Genomic DNA, 25,793 nt, shown 5'->3' with positions numbered 1-25,793 from the left:
CTCTCCCTCGGCGCCGGCATCACTGCTGTGGGCACCCGGCTGTTACAGTTTGCGGCTTCACAGCCGGGTACCCACTGCGCATGCGCGAGTCGCGCTGCGCGCCGTGATTGGCCGGCAATCTTCTGGGACCTCTGACGTGTCCCAGAAGATTGCAGGGAGGGAGGGGGAGAGGAGAACTTCCGCTCAGGGCGCCGCGGCGCTCCGAGCGGAAGTGGGAGCGGGTACCTGTCAAAACTAGGTACCCGCTCCCCCCCCCAAAAAATGACATGCCAAATGTGGCATGTCGGGGGGTCAGGACTCCCTAAAGCGGAAGTTCCACTTTTGGGTGGAACTCCGCTTTAAGTGGTTAAAGGATCTGAAATCTAAAGAATAAAAGAGGGAGGCCAGGGAGTTAGCATAGCTCCCAACTGTCCCTGATTTGGAGGGACTGTCCCTGATTTGGAAGAAAGTCCCTCTGTCCCTCTTTCCTCCTCATTTGTCCCTCATTTCGGTCTGATCTAGAATAGTTGTATATAAAATGCAGTTTTTATCTTTCAAAAAGTGTTTCCCAGTCCTGAACCTTTCATCCGAATTTCTAAATTGCTGCATTTGTAAATGTCAAAAGCCAATATAAAGGAATAGTCTAGTGGTGAAAATGCACTTGTGGGTTCAGCTGATCATCTTTATTTATATTTTAATATAATTCTCCTTTAGAGCCGGTTCACACTGAGGCGACACGACTTCGGGGGGCGACCTGTGAAGTCACGTGCACCGCGACTTGCAGGGACTTCACATAATGGAAGTCTATGCAAGTCGCCTCCAGGTCGCCCCAAAGTAGTACAGGACCCTTTTTCTAAGTCGGAGTGACTTGTGTTGCTCCTATTAGAACGGGTCCTGTACTACACAATGGACCGCGACCGACCGCGACTTGTCAGGCTGACAAGTCGCCTGACAAGTCGCGGCAGTGTGAATGGGCTCTTAGGGTGTGTCCTATGTCTACATGATTTTTGCTAATCGGTGCCTCTCATTCCCATCTCAAAAAGTTGGGAGGTATGAGTTAGGCTGGGGGAGAAAAGCGCTAGATGATGAAGAAATGAGGAGGCCTCTGACTTGCGGCAGCTTCTAATGCACACTGTGAGAAGCTATTTCTTAGTGATGAATTATGATGACTGTATGAAATAAATTAAATATTGGGTTGGGTTTTACACATGATTCCAGGCCTCACCCCCCTCCTCTTCCCGCAGGAGCTGAGTGACCAGGCTGGGTGTGAGATGGAGAACAGCGAAGTCCGATGGGTCATCACTGTCCCCGCCATCTGGAGACAGCCGGCCAAGCAGTTCATGAGACAGGCGGCATACAAGGTAAGTAAGTCCCGGCTGGAGGAGATTGAGGACTGTGTGCAGCGGGGGGGTTCAGAGACGCTCCTGTCTATGCTGCCACCACCAGGAAAGATGAATGGCACCACCTCATGTGTAATGTGCTGACACCCCATATCAACCAATCACATTCTGGGTTCCTGTTTCGGGTTATGGCACATTACCAATTATCATAGCAGGGAAGACTAGTGGCTTGCTAAGTGGCAGAAATGGCATTCAAAGTTCAGAAATCTTAGAGCAGTGTTCTACTTCCAGATATTTATTCCATCTTCCATAGATCACATTCCCTCCTCTGACAATGCCTGCATCTACAGAAGGGTGGCACCATCTTTGTTCAGCCATTATCCAGGTTCTGGACATCTACTTCCTAAACTGAGATGCCGTCTCAGAGATAACACAATTGTGTAAATCCTGGTGTCTGTGCAGTACTTGCCTGTGTTCACAGTTGTATGACACAGATCAGCCCCTGCAGCAGCCTCTCACCTTGTGACTTGCTACAAAGTTACAGTGTTGCCATCTGATCACTGGGGGAGGGGAGACTTATGCCTCATACACACGCAACGATTATTGGCCGACCGATCGTCCGACTTTTGTCCAGAGTGGTGTTTTGTTGGTTGGAATGTGCCTAGACTGCACACAAATTTTCTCGGCCAACAAAAATCGACTTCAGAAGTGATGTCATGTGCTGGTTCACTTTCCGTGTGTTTTTTCTTCTCTGAGCATGCCCAGTCTTGCTCATCAGATGTTTGTCTGCCGAAATCTGTACTGACTGACGGAAAATCGGCCGTTGTGTTGACGGCAGACAAAAATTTTATAGCCTGCACACCAGATTTTATTCGGCCGAAAAGTCGGAGTCGTTGTGGGAAGCATCATACTAACAAGCCGAAAATCGGCCGATCGGACGTTGGCCAAAAAATTCCCGGCCAATAATCGATGCGTGTGTACGAGGCATAAGTCACTAATTGGAGCTAAAGGATGGATTTTTAACCACTTGACCTCCAGAAGGTTTTACCCCTTCATCACCAGAGCATTTTTTTGCTATTCAGCACTGTGCTACTTTAACTGGTAACTGTCCGGTAATGCAACACTGTGCACAATTTAAATTTATATCATTTTTTCACACAAATAGAGCTTTCCTTTGGTGGTATTTGATCACCACTGGGTTTTTTTTTTATTATAGAAACAAAAAAAAGAATGAAAATGTTGGAAAAAAAACCCACAAAACAACATTTTCTACTTTCTGTAATAAAACACATCTATATATATATATATATATAACAAAACAAAAAAAAAACTATTTGCTTCATAAGTGCCCTAAACCCAGAAGAAAGCTGGCAATGTACTTGTATGTTGACATGCCTGCACCTGCCGCCTGCTCGAAGTAGATTTACTGTGAGTGGGTTGGCAAGTGGTTAATGATAAAGGGTGAAAAGGATACCCTTGTTATCTCTTGTGATGTGTCAGGATGGTAGGAATTCCTCATAATGGGCGCAGCAGGTACACAGCAGGGCAACTCAACACAGGAATGGTGGGAACTTCTCATAATAGGCAAAACAGAGGTGTAGGCAGAGTAACTCTTTGCAGGGATGGTGGGTATCCCTCACAGGGGGCACAGAGTGTGTCCAGACCCAGAAATACAGCACAGGGATGGTGGAAACCCCTTGTAATGGGCATAGTGGGTGTCCAGACCCGATAACTCAGCACAGGGATGGTGGGAACTCCTCATAATGGGCAAGGCAGGTTCACAGACCTAAGAACTTAGCACAGGGATGGTGTTAACTCCTCATAAGGGGCACAACAGCTACACAGACCTGAGAACTTGGCACAGGGATGGTGGGAACCCTTCATAAGGGGCATAGTGGGTGTCCAGACCCGAGAACCTAGCACAGGGATGGTGGGAACCCCTCATAATGGCCACAGCAGGTGCACAGACCTAAGAACTTAGCACAGGGATGGTGGGAACCCCTTGTAGGGGCACAGTGGGTGCACAGACCCGAGAACTTAGCACAGGGATGGCGGGAACCCTTCGTAGGGGCACAGACCCGAGAACTTAGCACAGGGATGGTGCGAACCCCTCATAGGGGCACAGTGGGTGCACAGACCTAAGAACTTAGCACAGGGATGGTGGGAGCCCCTCGTAGGGGCACAGTGGGTGCACAGACCTGAGAACTTAGCACAGGGATGGCGGGAACCCTTCGTAGGGGCACAGACCCGAGAACTTAGCACAGGGATGGTGGGAACCCCTCGTAGGGGCACAGTGGGTGCACAGACCCGAGAACTTAGCACAGGGATGGTGGGAACCCCTCATAATGGGCATGGTGGGTGTCCAGACCCGATAACTTAGCACAGGGATGGTGGGAGCCCCTCGTAAGGGGTACAACAGGTGCACAGACCCGAGAACTTAGCACAGGGATGGTGGGAACATAAGGCGCATAGTGGGTGTCCAGACCTGAGAACTTAGCACAGGGATGGTGGGAAAAAAAGGAAGGGGTACAACAGGTGCACAGACCCAAATAACTAGGCACAGGGATGGTGGTAATCCCTCGTAAGGGGCATAGTGGGTGTCCGAACCCAAAAACTCAGCACAGAGATTTTACCAGCAGAGCTTCTGAGAGACAGAGAAAACTGTCAGGTTTACTGAGTTCAGCATCCAGTAAACTCTGGAATATCAATGTCAGGTGAAGGTGGAGTGATGATCTTTTAATGGGGTGGATCTTTATGTCTCTGCTTGGTCTGCTCCCCACTATCTTAGCGTTTTTGCGGTCACAATGCATCTGCCAACAACTTCTCTCATCTCCACAATCCAGCTGACCATAAATAAAGTGACCATAAATATGCTGATCTCAGAAATATGATAAAATCCTGCTATTTTATTGGTTGATGGTGGAGCTGCATCCTGTCCTTATTATGCGGCTCTCCCTTTGCCAGGAAATCTCTTAGAGGCGCTCAGTGACCATCCAATACATTAACCCCGGTCTCAGGTGGGTGATATAAATTGATTAGCAGAGATTTATCATTTGCTGGGTGTGGAGTCTGTGAGCGACTCGTCTGTAATTTGATGTGCAGACCACCATTAACAGAACTTGTTTACTGGAGACACTGGCAGATAGAGTGCGGCCCCCGGGGGCCTCTTCGGACATAACACAGCTTAAAAAAGGAAATTTCAAGGAGAGATATGATGGAGAAGGATTACAGTGATATCATGTGTATCACAGGAGGGACAAACATGGGAAGTCAGATTCATACTTTGTAGCCTCCTTGTCCTAAACAGGGGTACTGGGGTTGACTTACTAAATCTGGAGACTGCAAAATCTGGTGCAGCTGGGCATAGTAGCCAATCACCTTCCAGGTTTTATTGTCAAAGCTTAACTGAACAAGCTGAAGTTAAAAGCTGATTGGCTACCATGCACAGCCGTACCAGAGTTTACACTCTTGCACACTTCAGTTTTAGTAATTCAACCCAACAATGTCAATTTCGTTTTTGGCTGGGCTGTAGTTAGCTTAGACCAGGGGTCCTCGAACTACGGCCCTCCAGCTGTTGCGGAATTACACATCCCATGAGGCATTGTAAAACTGTGACATTCACAGACATGAATAGCAGAGGTGGGGGACTCAAGTCACATGACTTGACTTAAGTCAGACTTAAGTCACCAGTTTGAGGACTTGAGACTTGCTTGACTAAAATTAATAAAAGACTCGACTTGACTTTGACTTGGTATTCATGACTTGAGACTTGACTTTGACTTGAGACATATGACTCGAAATAACTTTACTTTTATAAGTTATTAAATATTTGCATTTTCTCAAGATGTGTTAAAGCAAAATGAATGTGCCTGTTATGTTTCTGACACCACAGTCACTTAAAACACCTCAGTGTGTTCTGATTTTTAGGACACTGGCTGTTTAACAATTGAAATGTTTTTAGTGACTGTGATGTTGAAACATGATTGGACGAAGGATTTTGAGCTGTTTGGGCATTCAAAGTGTTTCTTTAAAATGCCAAGAAAAAAGCACTAAGCAGTTTTGTTAATGTTGAAAATAAGACAAAACCTGACTTTTAACTGATTTAAAGGTGAAAATTGGGGTAGATCAGTGTTTTGACTTGATTTGTGACTTGACCAAAATAAATTACTTGACTTGCTTGACTTCTAGCAGGGACTCAAATTGACTTGCTTGCTTTTCGCCACAGTAACTTTGGACTTGCTTGAGACTTGAAGGTTAAGACTTGAGACTTGCTTGTGACTTGCACATGTGTGACTTACTCCCCTGTCTGATGACTAGGCATTATGGGAATTGTAGTTCCTGAACAACTGGAGGGCCATAGTTTGAAGACCCCTGGCTTAGACTGATTGTATAGTTGTTCACCTTTTGCCAAGCCAATCCAGTAGGAGGTTTATGCCACTGGTGCATGCTGGGGGGGATATGATTTGGCACAGGCCATGTGCTCTCTCTCTTTCCCTGGGCTGAGGCCTAGTGAGATGCTGCTGGATGGAGCTCTGCTGTTAGGTCCCATAGCCTGTTTTGGGGCCTAAAGTGGTCCTGAAGCTGTCTTGCCTGGTCTGGAGGAAGCTGTGCCAAGGAGGAGACCCAGGGGAGGCCCCTTGCTGGAGAAAGCCAGGAAGAAGGCTGGTCTCTCAGAAGGGTCTGGTGACTCATTTGGAGGACACACTGAAAATTGGGAAAATGCTTACAATGTTTCTGGGTCGGCATAAAGGTTCTGATACTGTGAAGCATGACATTGATCTGGAGTCTGTAAGTGATGTGATCTGCTATGGTATCTGGGACCTCAACCCTCATCTCCTTAAAGCGGTGTTCCAGCTGGAGAAAAAAGAAATAAAAGTCAGCAGCTACAAATACTGTAGCTGAGGACTTTTAATATTGACCTATCCAGGAAGCCCGCAATGTCAGCAGCCTAGCTGATTTTTGGTTCACCTGCCAGGAGCTGCCGCCGCCATTTGTTCTATGGGAAACCGGCAATGAAGCCTTCCGGCTTCAGAGCCGGTTCCCTACTGCGCATACGCAAAGCACATTGCTCATTCTACTTGGCTCGGCAGCGGGGGAAGGAGGAGGGAGCCGAACTTCCGAGGGACAGCACCGCGGCGCTGTATCACGGAAGTGAGGAAGAATACCTGTCAAAAACAGGTACCCTTTTCCCCCCTCCCCCCTGAAAGGTTCCAAATGTTGCACCGGAGGGGGGGGGGGGGAGGAAGCAGATGAGCGGAAGTTCCACTTTTGGGTGAAACTCAGCTTTAACCATTCTGCAATAAAGCTTAAAGCTGCATTCACACATAGGTGTTATGAATCACAGACGGAATTGCTGTGATACTGCCCACAATTTCAAAACATGCTATTTACATGTCAAATCGCACATCAGTGTGTTCAGGCGACATTCATTGCAATGGCACCTAAAAACGTGGTGAGATTCTGCTGCGATCGTTGCATGACAAATCGTGCTGCAATCATGCTGACCAAAGTTCTATAACTTTTTTTGGGCGACACGCGACACAGAATTGGATTGGCAAGACTGCAGTGCAACTTGTCTAGCGACAATTGCAGCCAAATCACACAGCATTTTTAGCTGCAATTGAAATGAATGGAACATGAACACGCTGATGTGCGATTTGACATTTTTGCAGTGCATTTTGAAACCGCAGCGATTCAAAACGCCTATGTGTAAATGGAGCCTTATAAAGACAAAAGTGACAATATCCTTTCTTGGTCCCCCTATTTTAGCCATGGACTCAGGGTGAAGTCCACTTGGGGTTGAAATGCTAGTCCGCCCCTGTCTCTGGAGGTTCTATCCTGCCTTTGGGTGTCAAAAGGGTGCTACACAACATAGAGGCTAACTGTCCTAGATTTTTGGGACAGCTTTCCAGTTTAATCCTGATAATGCTATGTCCCAGGGCATGTCCTGGGATCACAGTGTCACCCTTTTGGGAGTTAAAGTGAAATGGTCAAAGTGTTCCCCCACCACGGGCTATGAACTGCTTTAGCAATATAGGTTGCAGTATTGGAGCCCCCCTCCTGGTGAAGTGCCCAAGGCAGCTGCCTCTTGTGTCTACCCCTCAGGCCAGCCCTGGTGGCAGGATGAGTAGGCAGGAGCAGTGCCATCTTAAGAGCATTAAAGGGCATTGGGCAATGCAGTGCACTGGGGCCTTGCCTACACAATCACCCACGAGAATTAAAATGCAAATTATCGATAAGGCGATATTTATTGGTACAGCAGTGCCAGGCTAATGACAGCTTCCAAGTTCGGTGGCTGGGTCCGGTGAACACGCACAGACGGGGTCAGACTCGACTGTCCTATGTGTGCCTGTTCCCCTGAAGGCAGACAGGCATTCCTGCAGTTGTGGGCTCCCCCTCCACAGCCCAAGTGGCCTGACAGCAGCGCAGGGCTGACAGGCGCTTGCCACCTGCTAAGTTTGGCGGCGTGATGCACACAGAAATCGGGACTAATGTTTGGCTGGGGCTGGGTCGCTAGGCAGGTGGGGCCCCCCAGGCAACTGCCCAGCATGCCCATTCTGTAAGATGGCCCTGGGCAGGAGCAAAGCGGTGCGCAGTACTCACCGCTGCAGTCACCAAGAGATATAAAACCGATGTGTGACCCAAGCCTCCGCCTGTACCTCAAGTATCACCACTTGACGGAATCATCCCTATAGAGATAATGTTACATAGTGCAAGTCTGCTTACTTATATAACAAGTCATCACAATGATCAGAATCGATTTGTACTTTTTTCTTTCCTCCCCTGGTGAAGAGCTTAATGGAAGCCTCCAAGCATCCCCCGAGTGGCCCCCACGTCCCCTTCTCATTAGGCGCTGGAAGAGGCTTTTATTATCCGGATTTATGCCGCGTCTCCCTTTCAAAGCTTCATACGCATCAAACAAGCCTTACATTGAGAGACCCCTCCAGACAGGAGCCAAACGGGGACTAATGGCTTGTGAGAGCGTCACAGACAATGAGCGTACTCTCTGCGCTGGAAGCTTCCCCGGACGTAATGTGCTCCGAGCGTGTCATGAACACAATGTGACACTTAATTCCCCAGATGTAAACAAGGCAGCGCCGTTTCCACCGTCTTTGACAATGACCCTCGAAAACCTCTTACACCAGATGCCCATTACAGGCTCAAGATTACTGCGTGGGGTTTTTTTTTCCTCCTGAAAATTGTAGAAAGGAGAGTGAAGAGCCAAATTGCTTAACTGCTAAAAGATATCAATAATAATATGGAGAAGAGTGTAAAGAGCTCCACGATGGGCGTCTGCTGAGCCAGACATGGACTGCGGGGTCTGCGACTCTGGCAGGATACCGCCAACGATCCCTGCGTACTCAGCTGATAACATCTAAAGGTTCATTCATACTATGTGTGGTGGCCGGCGTTTTTATACACCTACTCAGGTCTCTGCAAAGGCACATAGAGAACGATTGTTTTATTTGTGTCCCATTCACACTGTAATGGAGTGGAGAGGTGTAACAAATGCAATGTCTGCATTTTCCTGCACTGCAATGGAGTTCACCAGTTCTGTTGTGGTGCATAAAAATGACTGAAATGTCACATTGTGATATTTCAATAAAGTTAAAACGAAAAAGGGTTAAAGTGGTTGTGAACCCTAACATATACCCAGTGAAGTGACTGGCCTCAGGTGATACACAGCGATTAAACAAATCCACCTACATAAGTTGTATCTACTTATCTGCAGTCTTCTCTACTTTGTTCAAAGTCCAGAACTTATAAAGCTTGTCTGAGCTGTCAGAAAAAACGGGGCGGAGAGCTGATATTACACTCTGCAAAGCTCAGTGAGGAGAGGTGATTGGAGGGAAGAGACACCCCCCCCTTCACACAGGAAACAGGGCTGAGGCTGTCAGCCACAGGCTGTGTGCTGGAGCTCCCTCCCCCGTCCCCTTTTTTCTCTTGGTGTCAGGAAAACTTATCAGAAGTGATTCATGCTGTTAGCAGAAGAAGGTGGCAGTGAACAGAAATGACACTAAGGCTCCTTTCGCACTTGTGTGACCTAAAAGTAGTGTGATTTTGACTGAACTTGAAGCAATGCCTGTGTAATCTTCAGGGCTATGGACCTTAAAACACATCAAAGTCGGACCAAAGCAGTGCAGGGACTACTTTGAAGTGGCTGCGACTTGAAGTCACACAGATATGAACGGTACTCATTGGAAATCATGGGGTACGACCTGTCATGTGTCTTTGCAGTCCCAAGTCCTACAAGTGTGAAAGGGGCAATAGGGATTGGTTTACTAAAGGCAAATTGACTGCACTTTGCAAAGTGCAGTTTCTTCAGAGCTTTGTAAATGAGCAGAGGATGTGCTGACTTCCATCATCCAATCACGTGCAAGCAAAACATTTTCTTGGCATGTGATTGGGAATTCTTTGCAAAGTGAAGCTTTACCTCATTTACTAAGCTCTGGAACAACTGCACTATAAAGGGATATGCTTTGTTCATATTTCATGAGGTCACAAGCACTTTAACAGTGCCTTGCGTTTGTATAAATGCAAAGAGCCACCACTCCTATCTGTACAAAACAAATACAAGTCTGCACACTAAAACCTTAATTTTAGCATTTTCAGCTATTCTAAATGATTTTTTTTTTTTACAGATTCTTACCTGCTTCTGCTCTGTAATTACTAATATAGGCCATCACAGCTCACTTCACCTTCAGGAAGATTTTTTCAAAAGTCCTTCTATGTAATTCTCCATCCTCTGAATAGTACATACCGGTGCTCCTTCGGTTGTAAATGGTGCACATTCCCTTATTGCAGATGCAGCTTTTGGAGGGCCTGTCCACAAAAAATGGTGGCCTTTCACCCCCCTCGGCCTTGTTTTACAGGACAGGCTGAACATTACAGCCATGCATCCCTTAGCAGGTTCTCTGGGCCAGTAAAACTGCGCACATTGGCATATACGGTCCCCTCCCGTCACTTTATAGAGATTTCCTCCCACTTCCTGCGCAGTGGCCTCCAATGTCTTGTGATATTGTCTCCGTGCTGCTTACTTTCAGCAATAATTTGGGTCTGTCATACTGAGAGGAACACATAGGTCCTTGCTGACCTCTCCTGAAAATGCTATCCTTCTGGCTATAGTTGCTGATTCAATGGCTTTAATATTTTCTGAGTCGCTGATCCAGAACAAGCATGTCGACCACTGTGACAATCAAATTTCACTTGCAGCATGCAGCACAGGAGACTGGGGCCAGGGACTTCGAATTAGTATTTCATAAGAAGGTCAGAAGTTCCCATATCCCTCCCTGTACAGGTTTGCTTATCACGGTCATTACAGAGAGAAGCCTATAGTACATACTGAGCAATCCTATATGATGTCATAATGTCCTGCAATAATTACTGCCCTTCTCCATTGACAGGCCGGACTGGCGTATCCTGATAACCCGGAGCAGCTCATCATTGCACTGGAACCCGAAGGGGCGTCCATCTACTGCCGAAAACTGCGCCTTCATCAGATGATTGACCTCAGCAATAAGGCTGCCATTAACGGGGTCAGCCCTACTGATCCAGGTCTGTACAGCACCACAATCACTCTTACACAGTAACTTTATTTGGTATAGAAATGTCCACCACCTCAAAAAAAAAAAGGCTCCAGTTCTATCTTCTCCACCAATGTTCTGTAATAGGCTGTTCTTCTCCCTCCATTACACCTTCACTATACCCCCAGGAAACCACAAACTAGCACCTCAGTGCCGGGACAAGGTCAACTAGAGCCCAGGGCAAACATGCCAAATTGTGTCCCCCCCCCCCCCAACATCTATGAGCATTATGTGCCCCCCTGTAAGTTTTCCTCTCCCACCACAAATCTTTGCCCCCCATCCCCCCCCCCAGCACAAATCCCCCCCCCCCAAAAAAAAAACCTCTCAGCTCCTTCAAATTTTTCCTCTGTGCACAAATCCTCTCTCCCCACGCTAAATCCCCCCTCCCTGCACAAATTCCCCTACCCTAATCCCCCATCCTAGCACAAATCTCGATCTGAGCCTCAATCTTACCCAAACCTCTATAGGCTGACTCCGGGATATCAGGACCAGTGCTGGGGGCGACTAAAAGGAAGGTGTGTAGGCACCAGATGTTGCATGGGCATCCACCCAAAGTTAAGGATGACAGATCACTGGTTGAACCCGTAAGGGTCAGTGACATGGAGAGGCCCCCAATGGACCAGACAGAGGACTCCAAACCGCCGGATGGTGCGGCTGTTGTAGTCGGGTGGTGTGCTGGATGTGACGTCACCAACACAGAATGATGTCGGACTGACTCACCACAATGAACCCGACAGCAGGCTGTAGGTCATGACTAAAGCCTGCTGACAGCCTTTCCTCTGCTCTGCTCTACTACCGCATCTGAGTTCCATCCCAAGCCTCATTGTAGTGAGTCAGTCTGACATCGCTCCCTGTTGGTGACATCACATCCAGCGTGCCACCCAACCCAAGAGACCGTTTTAGAGTCAGGCTATTTTCCAAGGCCCGCTAGGCATGAGGGAATCTATGTAAATGAACAACAAACCCGTAAATGGACGATCCAAGTATCCCATTAATAAGAATGTTTTCACGCAGACCTAAGGAAACACCTTTCTGGTTAGATTGTTCTTGATGTTCCAGCGCCCAGAGAGTTTTTGCGCGGGTGTGGCGCTGTGCTGAGATGAGTGCTGTATGGCTTTCATAAGCCCTCCTGATGAAGCAAATTGGACGAAACGCATTGGCACATGAAGATTCACTGTACCAGTAATCTTTGTTGTATGATTATAGGCAGCGAGCTCTTTCAGCACTACCTTGTTTTCATTCACTTAGATACATGCAGAGTGTGTGATCCTTGTAACATTTGTAATTCAATAAACGATATATTTTTCATAAATATTAAGTGTTTGCTCCTATTCTGGCCTGTACAGTCCAAAATCCTTTTGCTTTTTTTTTGTCTATATATATGGAGCACTCACTCTGCATTGTGACGCTTTAAGATAATTAAGGTAATTACAGATTGCAGCATTTAATGTTGCTGGCCCTGTGTTCTCTGTTATCTTCTGTCTCTGCCCCCAGCTGGTGATACTGAATGTGAGAACAGACAAACAGGCACAAGACTGCAGTAGTGATTATATGTACTGTATGTATATTATATATAGGCTCAGGGTAAAGCCTTCTTTAACCACTTCTGCACCGCCCACCACATATATACTGCGGCAGGGCGGCCCGGCTGTGCAAAATCACATATAGGTACGTAATTTTGTGCAGGGGCTCTCGGGGGCGTGCGCTGCATTTAGCACTGATTACTTTAGTATTGTCACTGATCCCCCAAAAAGTGTCAAAAATGTCAGTTAGGTGTCCGATCTGTCCGCCGCAATGTCGCAGTCCCGCTAAAAATCGCTGATCGCCGCCATTACTAGTAAAAAAATAAAAATGACAAAAATCTTTCCCCTAGTTTGTAGACGCGAAAAATTTTGCGCAAACCAATCAAAATACGCTTATTGGGATTTTTGTACCAAAAATATGTGGCAGGATACAAATTGGTCTAAAAACATTTGATTTTTACCTTTTTTTTTTTTTTTTTTTGTTTTTTTTTTTTCCAGAACTGTCGCTTTTTTTTTTTGTTTATAGCGCAAAAAATAAAAAAAAGAAAGCTCTATTTGTGGGAAAAAAAGGACATCAATTTTATTTGGGTACAGTGTTGCATAATCGCACAATTGTTTGTCAGTTAAAGTAATGCAGTGCCGAATCGCAAAAAATGGCCTGGTCATTAAGGGGGAAAATCTTCCGGTCCAGAAGTGGTTAAAGCAACGCAGTGCGTTATCGCAAAAAAAGGCCTGGTCAATAGGGGAATAAAACTTTCCAGAGCTGAAGTGGTTAATAACATTTGTAAAGCCTTGCACAAACTATTGGCGCTGTATAAATCCTGTATAATAATAATGATCGTGAGCTGCCTCCAATCATTGTGGGTCCAATTAGTATGTGCAGAGCACCACCTGGTGTCCAAATAGTAAATCTACTGTTATCAATGGAACGGTACAAAGGCACAAATACACTAAGTGGTGTTTATTCTATGTTCCATTACCAGCAATCTGGTAATGGAAATGTCTCAGCGGTAGTAAAGAAATCATGGGTTTTAATTACACAATCTGGAAATTGTGTATTGAGAGGTAACAGATTCCAGAAAGTGTCTTATCATTTATTAGATTTCGTTACTTATCTGCATTGAAGGAAATCTTCATTGTGACCTTAATGCCCATACTTCTCATTTGCATTTTCAAAATACAATCATGCCCTAGACTCCTCCACCTTCTCTAAACCCTCTATGATGCGCTATCTCTGCCTTGTTACAAATCTTTAAATTTGAAGTTTAAAGGACCATACCATTAAAAAAGTGACATTTCAGTATCTGGCAGAAATTGGAAAGAGTCAGTCAACTGCAGGTTTCTTGTAATTGCTGAAAACATCAGTGGTCAGGTGACTTAGATCTAAAGTCCTGGCTCTCATCTTGGAGACTCAGGCTTTCTGCTGCAGCAAGGAGAGTTGCTTCTTGTTACATCATCTATTGTAAAAGATTATAATCCAGCAAGAAAGGTGAGAGCTCCTTATAATGACGTTGGTGTCTCTTCAGTAAACTTTGAGATCTTAGTACCAGATCTTAAGATGTGTGTCAAAAAACAATGCAGCATCTACCAGAAACCTCAATATTGGTTTTGAATGTGCCGATTCTGATTGGGGAGTTATAAGGTGTGCATGCCTTAAAATGATTCTAAAGCTTACATTTTTGTTGTTATAAATAATAAACATGTTATACTTACCTGCTCTTTGCAATCATTTTGCACAGAGCAGCCCTGATCCTCCTCTTTTGGGATCCCCCACCTGCACTCCTGGCTCCTATTCTTTGGCTAGTGCCCCCATCACAAGTCACTTGCTATGGGTCACTCATGCGGGCTCGATTCCGAGCCGCGCTGCCTGCGCACATAAACACAGACAGTGCTGTTTGGCTCTGCCCCCTCTCCCTCATCACAGGATTTGATAGACAGCAGCAGGAGCCAATGCCTCTCTGTCCTATCAGGAGGAAGAGACTGGAGAGAGCTGCAGAGGTCTTGAGCACAGCACTGGAGCGAGAACAGGCTCAGGTAAAGCAGGTAAGGGGTTACTGGGGGGGATTCTAATAACAGTTTGCAGAGAATGCATTAGGGTAAAAAACCTTAGTGCTACTTTAAGTGACCAGTAAAAGTGAACTCCAGTCGTCCCTTCATTCTTGCACAGTTGTACAGGCTCCTCTCCTGGACTGAAATTTCATTCTCTGGTTTCACTGCACACTGTGAGCTTCTCATAGTGTACAAAAAAATGTATATACTGGTAGTATATATACACTCGCTCCAAGCAGTGTAATAAACAATAATATTAGTATAATAAGCAGTTGCAGTTTCAACCAATAGGTAAGTGATGATGGAAAACTCTACCGGATGCTATGCTCCAAGCAGATAACAGCGCTTGCTTATATATGCAGTACAGCATCAGCCTAAACCATATATAACTTAAACATGTCAAATAAAATGAACTGTGTAACATATCAAATAAAATTATCTGTGCAACACCATACACTTCTATACAGAGATGTATAGTAACTAAGTAGAACTACTTCACTACTGTACTTAAGTACGGAAAGGCGGTATCTGTACTTTCCTAGAGTAGAATTGTTTTCTCCTACTTCCACTTTTACTTCACTACATATTTTTTTAATGATTTCAATACTTCTACTCCGATATTTTTTTTTTTTGTGCTGCATAGTTACTCAATTATAAAAATTACCACTGCCAGAACAGTAGATGGCAGGTTTCATGAAGTTCAAAACATGTGTATTATCAGCGCATACGAAAATAAATGCTACTGTATGTATAAATAAAAGCTGCATTTGAAATAATAAAAAACAATATGATGTTCAAACTTTTGACTTCTTTCTTTAATAACTACATAACGCAGTACTTGTACTTTTACTTTCAGTACTTGAGTAGCAACATTTTTAAAAAAACTACTTGCAATACTTAAGTACAAAAAATGTTGAATACTGAATGTTGAGTACTTCTACTCAAGTCACTTTTTGATCGAGCACTTCCACTTCTACTCAAGTCACTTTTTGATCGAGCACTTGTACTTTTACTCAAGTATGGGTTTCGAGTACTTTATACAACTCTGGTGCATGAAGAATCCAATAAAGGAAGTCCAGGTGAATGATAGACAGAAAAAAACAACCTCACAAAGGAGAAACTCCCTCCGTGTCCTTTCAAAACAGTGTGTTCCTCTTATCGTGCTGGATCAGTGTATCCCAACCATGGATGGATGGATGCAGGGAGCCAGGTGCCACCCACTGCGTTTTATGAGTGTAAGAATTCCCACTCACCAGATGGTGTTGATCCTCCTTACCTTACGGCAATAGGATCAAAACAAGCTTGTTTGGTCACTATGACCCGAATGGCATGTCCTGAGATGCTTCCTCCTCTACCTCAAGGGATCCAAGCTCCAGGGATGGTTTTGCAGGAAAGATATAAAAAAAAACGGAGAGCAACCTCAACTACGTGTAATAGCGTAAGGTAGTCTTTATTTGTATATAAAAAAATCCCAACAAGGCTAAAAACTTTATGCAATAAAATGGTCCTATGTATGACTCTCCCATGTAGGCTACCGCATTAACCGCAGGGAGCCAGGTAGCTCAGCCCCGCCAGAGGATAATAAGCATTAGAAGCTGAAGCAAGTTGGATAGAGCCTGCCCCATTTCCTGGCTGGAGGACGCCCAGCATAACATTCCCTGGCCCGCCCTTTTCATTCAATGAATTTCAAGTGGTTGTAAAGTCTGAATGTATTTTATCTTCATGCATTCTATGAATGAAGGTAAAAAACCTTCAGTGTGCAGCTTCCCCTAATACTTACCTAAGCCTGATCTCAATCCAGCGATGTGCACAAGACCCAAGGCTCTCCCGGGTCTCTCCCTCCTGATTGGCTGAGATGCAGCAGCAGGAGGGCTCCCGCTGCTGCCAATCACAGCCAGTGAGGTGGGAGCAGTGGGCGGGGCTCTCTCTGTGACTTGGTATGACATGTTTGTAATTTTTTTTTAAATAAAATGTTTTCCTTTTACAATCGTTTTCAGTTTTTTCATGGAGGCTCAGCATCACAATCATGTTCCCTATTGCTGCTTGGCACAGGTCACATGGTCTACTACTGAGTCCTCAGACGGTCATTTTTCCTTGCAGTGAAATAAAAGGGAAAATGAAGCATCCAATTAGTGAAATACATTCTGTATTCACTTTGCTTTCACTGGGAGTATACATTAAAGGTTGTTTTAATGGTGTCTCTTCTCTCCTGTGTGCTCAGCTAAGGACCACACGCGGAGGAACCGGCAGAGCCGAGTTTTTATGGTGGAGAACGTGATTGGAGAGTTATGGTCGGAGCTGGAGGAAGGTAAAATCATCGCTCACCTTCCCTAACAATGGCGAGTATAAAAAGAAACTTACACTGGCTTCTGCAGCTCGGAGCCAACTCTCCAGCATTTTCACCAAGCTCAGTTTTCCTACCTGAAATGCATGTGTGAGCTGCAGGACAGGCGCCAGGTGTGCACCTCATCATTTATAAAGCCCAGAAGGTGGTCAGGGGCTGTACTGTGTGTGCGCTGACCTGAACCTTGTGCCTAGATACCTTTGATAACTTCCACCCATGCCTGGTTTTATAATGAAGTAACATTTTGGAAATGAAATCATGAAAAGAGAATGCGTGTATAGTTCAGCCACAGCCTGCACATGCATGCAGGCAGCGATGGCACATAGGAAGTCATTATAATAGCAATAAACATGAAATGTGTTTTTGCATGTAGTGCAGTTCTCCTGTTCCTGGCCATACAATCATTTATCCAAGCAGAATAGACTGTGAAATACTACAAATAAAATGGAAGTTTATTTAGCTCAGCCACACTGTCTGGCAGGTGAAATGATTAATGCTGAGGACACTTGTGAATATAAAAGAAATGTGTATATAGCTCAGGTAGCTGTGTCCAATTGATATGTCATATACATAGCTCCCAACTGTCCCTGATTTTGAGGGACTGTCCCTCAGTTGGAACAAAGTCCTTCTGTCCCTCTTTCCTCCTAATTTTTCCCTCATTTTGGTCTAATCTAAAAAGTTGCATAAAAAATGCATTACTTATCTACCAGAAAGTGTTAAATCTTTCATACAATTTCTAAATGTCTGCATTTGTAAATTCCAAAAGCCAATATAAAGGAATAGTAGTGATAAAAAAAAAAGCATCTGTGGGTTTAACCAATTTTTTTTTGGTACATTTCTCCTTTAAAGCGGTTGTATCCTCACCAAAAAAAAACAAGCCCTGCAGGACAAAAGCATAATGAGCTAGTATGCATCACATACTAGCTCATTATGAAATTTTTACCTTAGAACGAAGCCCCGACACGGTCGCCCGGACACTGCTGAGAGAGCTGTCATGTTCCCTCTGCGTCTCTTCCAGGTTCGGCGGCTCTGGCGCTGTGAGTGGCCGGAGCAGCGATGACGTCACTTTCCGGCAAGCAGTCGGCAAGGAGCTCTGAAGGTCCGGCGGACCTTCAGAGCGCATGCGCCGCTGGTGTCAGCGGCTGCATGCAGGGTGAATATCTCCTAAACCCTGCAGGTTTAGGAGATAATTATTTTACCTACAGGTAAGACTTATTATAGGCTTACCTGTAGGTAAAAGTTAAAAAGCGGAGTATACTACCGCTTTAAGGGGGCATGACAGAGGGTATGTAGGACATGACATGTAGGAAGTGGTCTGAAATGTTTGCTGTGTTTTGGACATCTTTGTGATTTGCCTCTTCTAGGTGACAAATATGTGGTGGTAGATTGCGGTGGAGGAACTGTAGACCTCACGGTGCATCAGATCCGCTTACCAGAAGGTCACCTGAAGGAGCTCTACAAAGCATCAGGTATAGAGCATGAACATTGGGGTTTTAAAGGAACGTTTTATGGTGGAGTCACTACATCAACATGCCATTGTATTCTACATACTAACCATATCCTTTGCTACATCATCTTGTCATCAAAACTTGAGTTAGTGAACCTCGTATAAAAGGAGACAACTAGATGCCATAGCACCAGCAGAAGCTGAACTAAATGTTTCAAGTAAAAAAAGCCACTTATGTAATCCAGACTGAATGATGTGGACGACGCTGCCCTTTTAAGATTAAAGAATCTTCAAACTGTAAAAACAAATAAAACAAGGGGCGCAAAAGCCTACTAAATTATCCACAGCACTTTTTTAAAAGATAAAAATAATAATATATACTCACAAAGGAATTGTGAATAACAGTGTTGGAAAGAACCCAGGAACCCAAAGGTCAGCCCGTGGATGGAACTCCCCTTGTTCAAATGCATGTCCTAAAGCCATCTGATGCATTTCAGGGGACATGCCCCCCTTCCTCAGAACAAGTCTGGCTCTGAAAAAGGGGTCATGTCACCAAAATGTGTCAGATGGTTTTAGGACATTCATTCAAACCAGAGCAGTTCCATCGATGGACTGGCCTTTGGGTTCCTGGGTTCTTTACAAGGCTGTTATTCACATTTTCTTTGTGAGTATGTATCATTGTTTTTATCTTTTAATAAAGTGCTGTTGATAATGCACTAAGCATTTGCACCTTTTGTTTTATTTGTTAGAAAATTAGGTAAACACCTGACCATTAGGGATGAGATTGGGTTTTGACCTGAAACCAGCTTGTTAACCATTCACTGAACAAATTTGTCCTAATTGGCCAGATGACCAACCCGAATCACTGACTGCTATAGTGTAAACAAAGAATTGGGGATCCCAGGCATAGACATCTCTAACCAAATATGGTCATATTTGGTCAACAATGTCACCAGGATCCCTGGTTTACATTCCCACAGCACTGGGGATCTGTCATTTGTAATGGTAGTGTGGAAGGGAAACTTGATTTACTAAAACTGGAGAGTGCAAAATCTGGTGTAGATGTGCATGGTAGCCAATCAGCTTCTAACTTCAGTTTGTTCACTTTAAGGCCCCTTTCACACATACAGTCCGTTTGTCCATTTTTCATCCATCCGTCGATGGATGAAAAATGGACATCAATGCATCTCTATGTAAAAACGGATGACAACGGATGATCATCCGTTAACATCCGTTTTCATCCGCTTCCGTCAATGTCCGTTTTTTGGAATGGATGAATGCCCTATTTTTCATCCGTCAAAAAAACGGATCGGACGAAAAACTGATGTAAACGGACAAACTGTCTGTTTTTCATCCGTTTTTGCATTGGTAGTGGATGTGAAAAAAACGGATGAAAAACTGATACATTTTGACGTGACTGAACTGATGAACTGAACAGACCGTATGTGTGAAAGGGGCCTTAGTGATTTTACACCCTCATGATTTATTAAATATTTATGTTCCTTCACTATAGTTTTTATCAAAAAGTCTCACCTGTTGTTTAAAAGTTGTTTCTTTATACAAATTTTCTTGCTTTGTTTGTCCTGTGGTCTCTTCAGTTGAGTGCTCCCTTTGCAGCAGCGATCCAATGGGGGCACCTGTGCGTGCCCACTCCCAGCCACGGGATTCCTGCAGACAGAAGATTCCTATGATAAATTGATTTTTTGGCAAAAAGAATGATGGATGATGGATTAATATATATAGTAGCTGTATATAATGCAAAATGTTGTGAGCCTTTATAACCCCTTCAAGCTTTGACAAAAAACCTGGAAGCTGATTGGTTTCTGTGCACAGCTGCAACAGATTCAGCACTCTCCAGATTTAGTAAATAAACTTCATTATGAGGATTATTCATAGCTGCAGTGCAAATACTTAGAGAGTTACACAGCAAATATTTTGTAAATAAACCCCTAAAGCTAGATACATACTATACAACTTTTTTTGTTCGATTTCCTTTAGATTTACCTTTACTATGTAGTGCAGGGGCCTGCCTGATTGCATACAAATTGAAAGTGTTTAGGTCTGACCTCATATTATATGGTTTTGGTAAATCTAAAGGAAAACAATCTGAAGACAATTGTATAGTGTGTATAAAGTTTAAGTCTTTGGAAAAAAATTATTTATGGTACGGTACTTCAGTTCTAGATGGATCCAACTTCAGTGGCAGTTATATGCCTGCTGCAAATAAAAAAAATTACATTTATTTAGATACTAATTAGTATATTATTTAGATTATTAATTTAAATGCTAGAAAATGTTGCAGATGGGATCTGAGCGAGCAATAGGTAAGATATGACTAAGGTTTTCCTCGAAAATCTGTCCCATTGTGCTCTCACCTCTGTAAAAATCAGGGCTTTTTTTTCTCAGAGAATAGGTGCAGGAACTCACCCCCCCCCCTCCAAAACCCCATCGTTCCCCAGGAAAAAGTAAAGCAGAGCCAAATCTGCGTATTGGCCCAAAAGGCACAGAGTACTGCACTTAGAAGCCCATAACACACAGAGCTCAGAAAAGTGTACTCTGCAGTGATGAGATGTGTGTATAACACAGGGCACAGAAAAAAAAAATCAGCACAAGGGACAGTACATATCTCTCCCAATGTAACTATCTATTGCTCACCTCTGTACCCCCCATTCACACCTCACCTCTGCAACCCTTGTCCACAGCTCACCTATGCCCTCCATCCACAGTTCACCTCTTCTTCCCTCCCGTTCACAGCTTACCAATTCTTCCTCCCATCCGCAGCTCACCATTTCTTACCCCGTCCGCAGCTCACCACTTCTTCCCCCGTCCGCAGCTCACTAGTTCTCCCCACTGTCTGCAGCTCACCACATCTCCCTGTCACAGATCACTGCCACTGGAAGCTCCAGAGAAATGAAAAAAATGCAGGGGTTGCGATGTGGGGACTCGGGGCACCTAGTGACACATGCACTGCTGTACACGTGTCCTGAGTGCCTGGCAATAGGACACAGAAGCCGGTGGAAGAAGCGAGTAGTGCAAAAACTTTCTCTACCGCATTCTGTGTTTAGTGACAGGATGGAGAGGAAATAATTAAAAAAAAGCCCTGGTAATAATTAAGCTATAATTATAATTTTCTAACAATAAATCTTGTGAAAACAATATTGAATAACAGCAACATTTCTATCACAGGGGGACCTTATGGCTCTCTCGGAGTCGACTACGAGTTTGAGAAGCTCCTCTGTAAAATATTCGGAGATGATTTCATCGATCAGTTTAAGGTGAAGCGCCCGGCCGCCTGGGTAGATCTCATGATTGCCTTTGAGTCCCGTAAAAGAGCCGCTGCACCGGACAGGACCAACCCACTAAATATCACCTTACCCTTTTCCTTCATCGATTATTACAAGAAATTCCGGGGCCACAGTGTGGAGCATGCGCTGCGCAAGAGCAAGTAAGTCCACCTATCTGTGTTGTAGAAATAAGGCATGAAAGACTAAGAATAAGCAACTCCTGTACAGACAAAAAATATCTATTTAAAGGAAAATACTTTATCGGGGATCTTGTAGGAGGCCAAATACACTATTTTAGCCTTTGTTAAGATAGAAGTGTAATGTTATGAGTGAATGGGAAGCATACATGGCACCTGGTTGCATTATAATGCATTTGAAATTTTGATTTTGAAAAGAAAGAGAAGGGCTATATAGGGGTACCTCATCCATATGAAACATGTAATATCAAGCTAGAAGATACTGGACTTTTTACTGGTACCAAGAGAAGGGCGGCCGCACGTAGTTATAAAAAAATAAAAATGTTTATTACAAAATATACAAGAATATTAAAAAACATCAACAAAACCAAATTTCCAATAACGTAGGGCAATATACACCATGTGGTAAGAAACCAACATGTCCTTGCTAAAAGTTCCAAGAGGTCGACGCATTTCACATGTTCGGAATTTGGCCTATCCAAGAGAAAAATTACATTACAATAATCAATACATTAGCATATGTCAGAGATCGAAATATCATGCTGTGTCTCATATAAAGACTTACGTATCATCCCTAGAGCGTTGCACAGAGGTGGTGGAGCAAGAAAGGAGGGGGGACAAATGCAGACAAAATATCTTTTATGTAGGGCTTTGAGTAGACCTAAAATATCAAGGATATTCAGTTAGACGCCATACAACAAAAAGCAATTTATAGTATGGAACTGTAAACAAAAAAGCATCATTTACCATGTATTACCACAATGTCATCTAACAGTCGAAAGGAACAGACCAGCCAGTCCCCCTACTGTATACCACAGATAAGGACAATCCTCCCACTGCGCCCAATCAAAACCACCTAGTCCTACAATAATATAAAGCAAATGTCTCACAACAGTGATCATAGTCCAAAATGGAATTAAAACAAGCAGCTTCAAGTACCCAATACAAATGCTCTTACCCCACAAACTTGTGACATCATCACCCTGCACTGTAATACACCGTATCCAAGATCTGCAGTATAACAGCTAACTAAATACCAATCAGATGGCCGCATGGGCCTGTCGTCATGCCCGCCCCCAGCAGCGGGCACACACGAGCACACTACGGCTCCACCAATGGCATGAAATACCGGCGCCCGCCCAGCCAATCAGGGCTTGTCCCGACACCTGCAATAGCCACCGCCAATATGCGCCTACGCAGTGAAGCCGACACCCAAAGGTCAACACATCAGTATCATAGCAATGCAAACAATATACGTACAGGCCCTGCAACGTCAGCATTACCTCCAAAAAGAACCGCAGGCCTACTGTGGACACAAGTAGTTAATGAAGTTAGGACAGGCATCATTTATAGCCACTAAATCATGACAAAAACAGTAAACTACCAACATAGGAGGAGCTTCCATGTTTCCGCCACCTTGGGATATTGGGGGGACATACAAATGCTCCCTAAGGCCTAGATTACTACCATAACAGGGAACACCCTACTGCGGTAGTATAACATAAGGTCTTTCTCTTGGTACCAGTAAAGTACAATATCTTCTAGCTTGGTACTAAAAAAGTAAGACTCAGAATGAACAGGCTGTATGTAATCGGATCCCAGAGCTTTTTATAGGGGCTGTTAGTGCTTTTTAACATGCAAATAAACAGACAATTTCTTGTGTTCCTTCCTTTTTTTAATGCAGCATCACAATACTTTGCATGTGCATTGTAGTGTGTTGCCTCTCTAAATGGCATTTTACCACACGTTACCGCAATGCACTGACCTTAAAATTGGGCACACTCTGGATCACATGGTATGACCATGCCACTATTTATAGGTAAGGCAGAAAAAGTGGGGGAGGAAGTGCAACCATCTGTCCTTTCCTTGCTGTCTGTAAGGGAGCTACACAATGACAACTCGGTTTTAATGAGATACAATGCTGCCATCTCTGCTTGGGTCACATTGTAATGTATTGTGTATGGTCAGCACAGTGGCATAGTGGTTAGCACTCCTGGCTTGCAGCCCTGGGGTCTTTGGTTTGCATTCCACCCAGGACACTATATGCACAAAATGTACATGTTGTGCTTATTTGGCCTTCCTCTGTGGCTCCTGTCTAAACTGGCCCTAGTATAGGCATGTTAGGGATTTTAGATTGTAAGCTCCTTGAAGGCAGGGACTGATGTGATTCCAAAATATGTAAAGAGCTGCATAAAGTTTTGATACTATGAATAAATATGTGTAATAAATGAAATTGTTATATATATATATATATATATATATATATATATATATATATATATATATGTTGTCTATACCCATTCCACCCACAACCTAAAGGAAACCTAAGGGAGGTACAAGGCTAAATCCCTTTGTTGTTAATTATAATACCATATGAATATGCTGAATCCATACAGTATACTGCATCCCAGTTAAAACACTTCTAAAAGTCCATATTGCTCACAGTAACAATTGAAAATTGTGTTAAATTGTTACTGTAAACAATTTGGACATTTTTATATATTTTTAATTAATTGCAATGTTAATAAAAGTAAATTGGTTGTACTATATAGACTGTGTTGAGTACCTTCAAAATCCATCATTTGCTTTGGTGATTGTGTGATTTTGAGAGTCGGATGTATCCAAATCTCTGAATCGCAATAGTAACGAATTTAAATGAATTTATACTAAATTATAATGGAAACAACAAATTGATTTGTCTTCATTAGTTTCATTCAGATGACATGATGTGCTGGTTTGGGCCTTTTGTTAATGTTTGAAACATCTGAAATAACATAACGACACATCAAATGATCCAAATTGTTTCGGACCTATTTGTTTTTATTCTAGTGTGCGTAGCATGAATATTCCAATAAGATTCTTTTTGTATTGAGGTTGAACTTGAGAAACCATTTGTTTATTTTGTATGTGCGCGGCCCCACAAACAACGATGGTTGGGAATGGGTAAATTAATTCAGCGTAATTAGATCATGAATGAATGCGTATTAATTCAGATTCATTTGATTTATTCAGATGAGAGGGGTGCGGTAGTCTTTGATAATCAGCCAATTCTTTTTGCATTAACATTTTTCATTATTATAAAAAATGCATGCACTACATGTTAAATGGAAAGATATTGCAATAAATACATGTAGCACCCTCCTAGATAGGTGCTAGGATGTAGATAGTTTAATTCCTTAGATTGTTAGCTCCTTTGAGGGCAGGGACTGATGTGAATGTGCAATGTATATGTAAAGCGCTGCGTAAATTGACAGCGCTATATAAGTACCTGAAATAAATAAATAATAATAATTAAATGATATAGTGTGGTCTCCTGCTTAACAGGAGATTGCCAGGCAAAACATAGCAGCTTTTCTGCTTAACAGGAAAGTTACAGTACAATTGCTTAGTGAGGGTATCCTGTGTGACTCACAGTGCTGTTGCTGGCATGATTGGCTCGTCTGTATCCAGGCAGCCCTGGAAGGTTCTGGGTGAACAGGAGTGACTCATGCAGATCAGCAGCATGAATATGAATTTCCTCCCAGCCAATTACAGGTGGTGGTGCCCCTGAGCATGCTGGATGCTGGTATTTATATTTAGTGAGCACATGGGATTGGGGACTTCCTCCTGAGAGGAGTGGTCCAGTTGGGGAGGGGGCCTGTCTCCTCTCTTCAGCACAGGCTGCTATGCAGCCTCAGGTGAATGACCTGAGGGCCTAAACAGTGAATGCTGAAACCCAGGGTTCTCCTGAGAGCTGACTGAGGGAGGATGTCCATAGATCCTGTCTAGTATCACTGAGCAAGGTGACCTGCGACTAGGGCCTTGTTAGTACAGATCCCCCCTAAAGGGATCCTAGAGACAGGGTGTTGCTGAATCTCTCCTCTGGGTGCTATAAGTCAGCTGCTGGGTGTAGGCTAAAGGGGACATCATTCTGGATGCTCCATTCTGTACTGTCTGCTACACAGTTCTACAGAGAAAGCTATCCTCATGTGTGAATAGTTCAATTAGAATATCCTACTAGACCCCCTTCTCCTATTCAAATTGCTAAACTTAAATAAAACAAGAAA

The 25,793-nt window shown here is 43.9% G+C and overlaps 1 protein-coding gene across 1 annotated transcript in view; it reads left to right on the top strand.

The window, feature by feature from the left end:
* HSPA12A (heat shock protein family A (Hsp70) member 12A) overlaps positions 1-25,793 on the top strand; it is a 91,508-nt gene that overhangs the window by 49,308 nt on the left and 16,407 nt on the right. The window contains exons 6-10 of the mRNA XM_082268438.1: positions 1,224-1,340; positions 10,724-10,874; positions 16,697-16,783; positions 18,184-18,288; positions 21,453-21,711. Of these exons, the coding sequence (XP_082124564.1) occupies positions 1,224-1,340; positions 10,724-10,874; positions 16,697-16,783; positions 18,184-18,288; positions 21,453-21,711 (719 nt within the window). The remainder of the gene's footprint in view (positions 1-1,223; positions 1,341-10,723; positions 10,875-16,696; positions 16,784-18,183; positions 18,289-21,452; positions 21,712-25,793) is intronic.

Source organism: Pelophylax lessonae (assembly GCF_965119305.1).
Source record: "Pelophylax lessonae genome assembly, chromosome: 9".
Lineage (NCBI taxonomy): Eukaryota > Metazoa > Chordata > Amphibia > Anura > Ranidae > Pelophylax > Pelophylax lessonae.
This window is presented reverse-complemented; position numbering and strand designations above follow the sequence as displayed.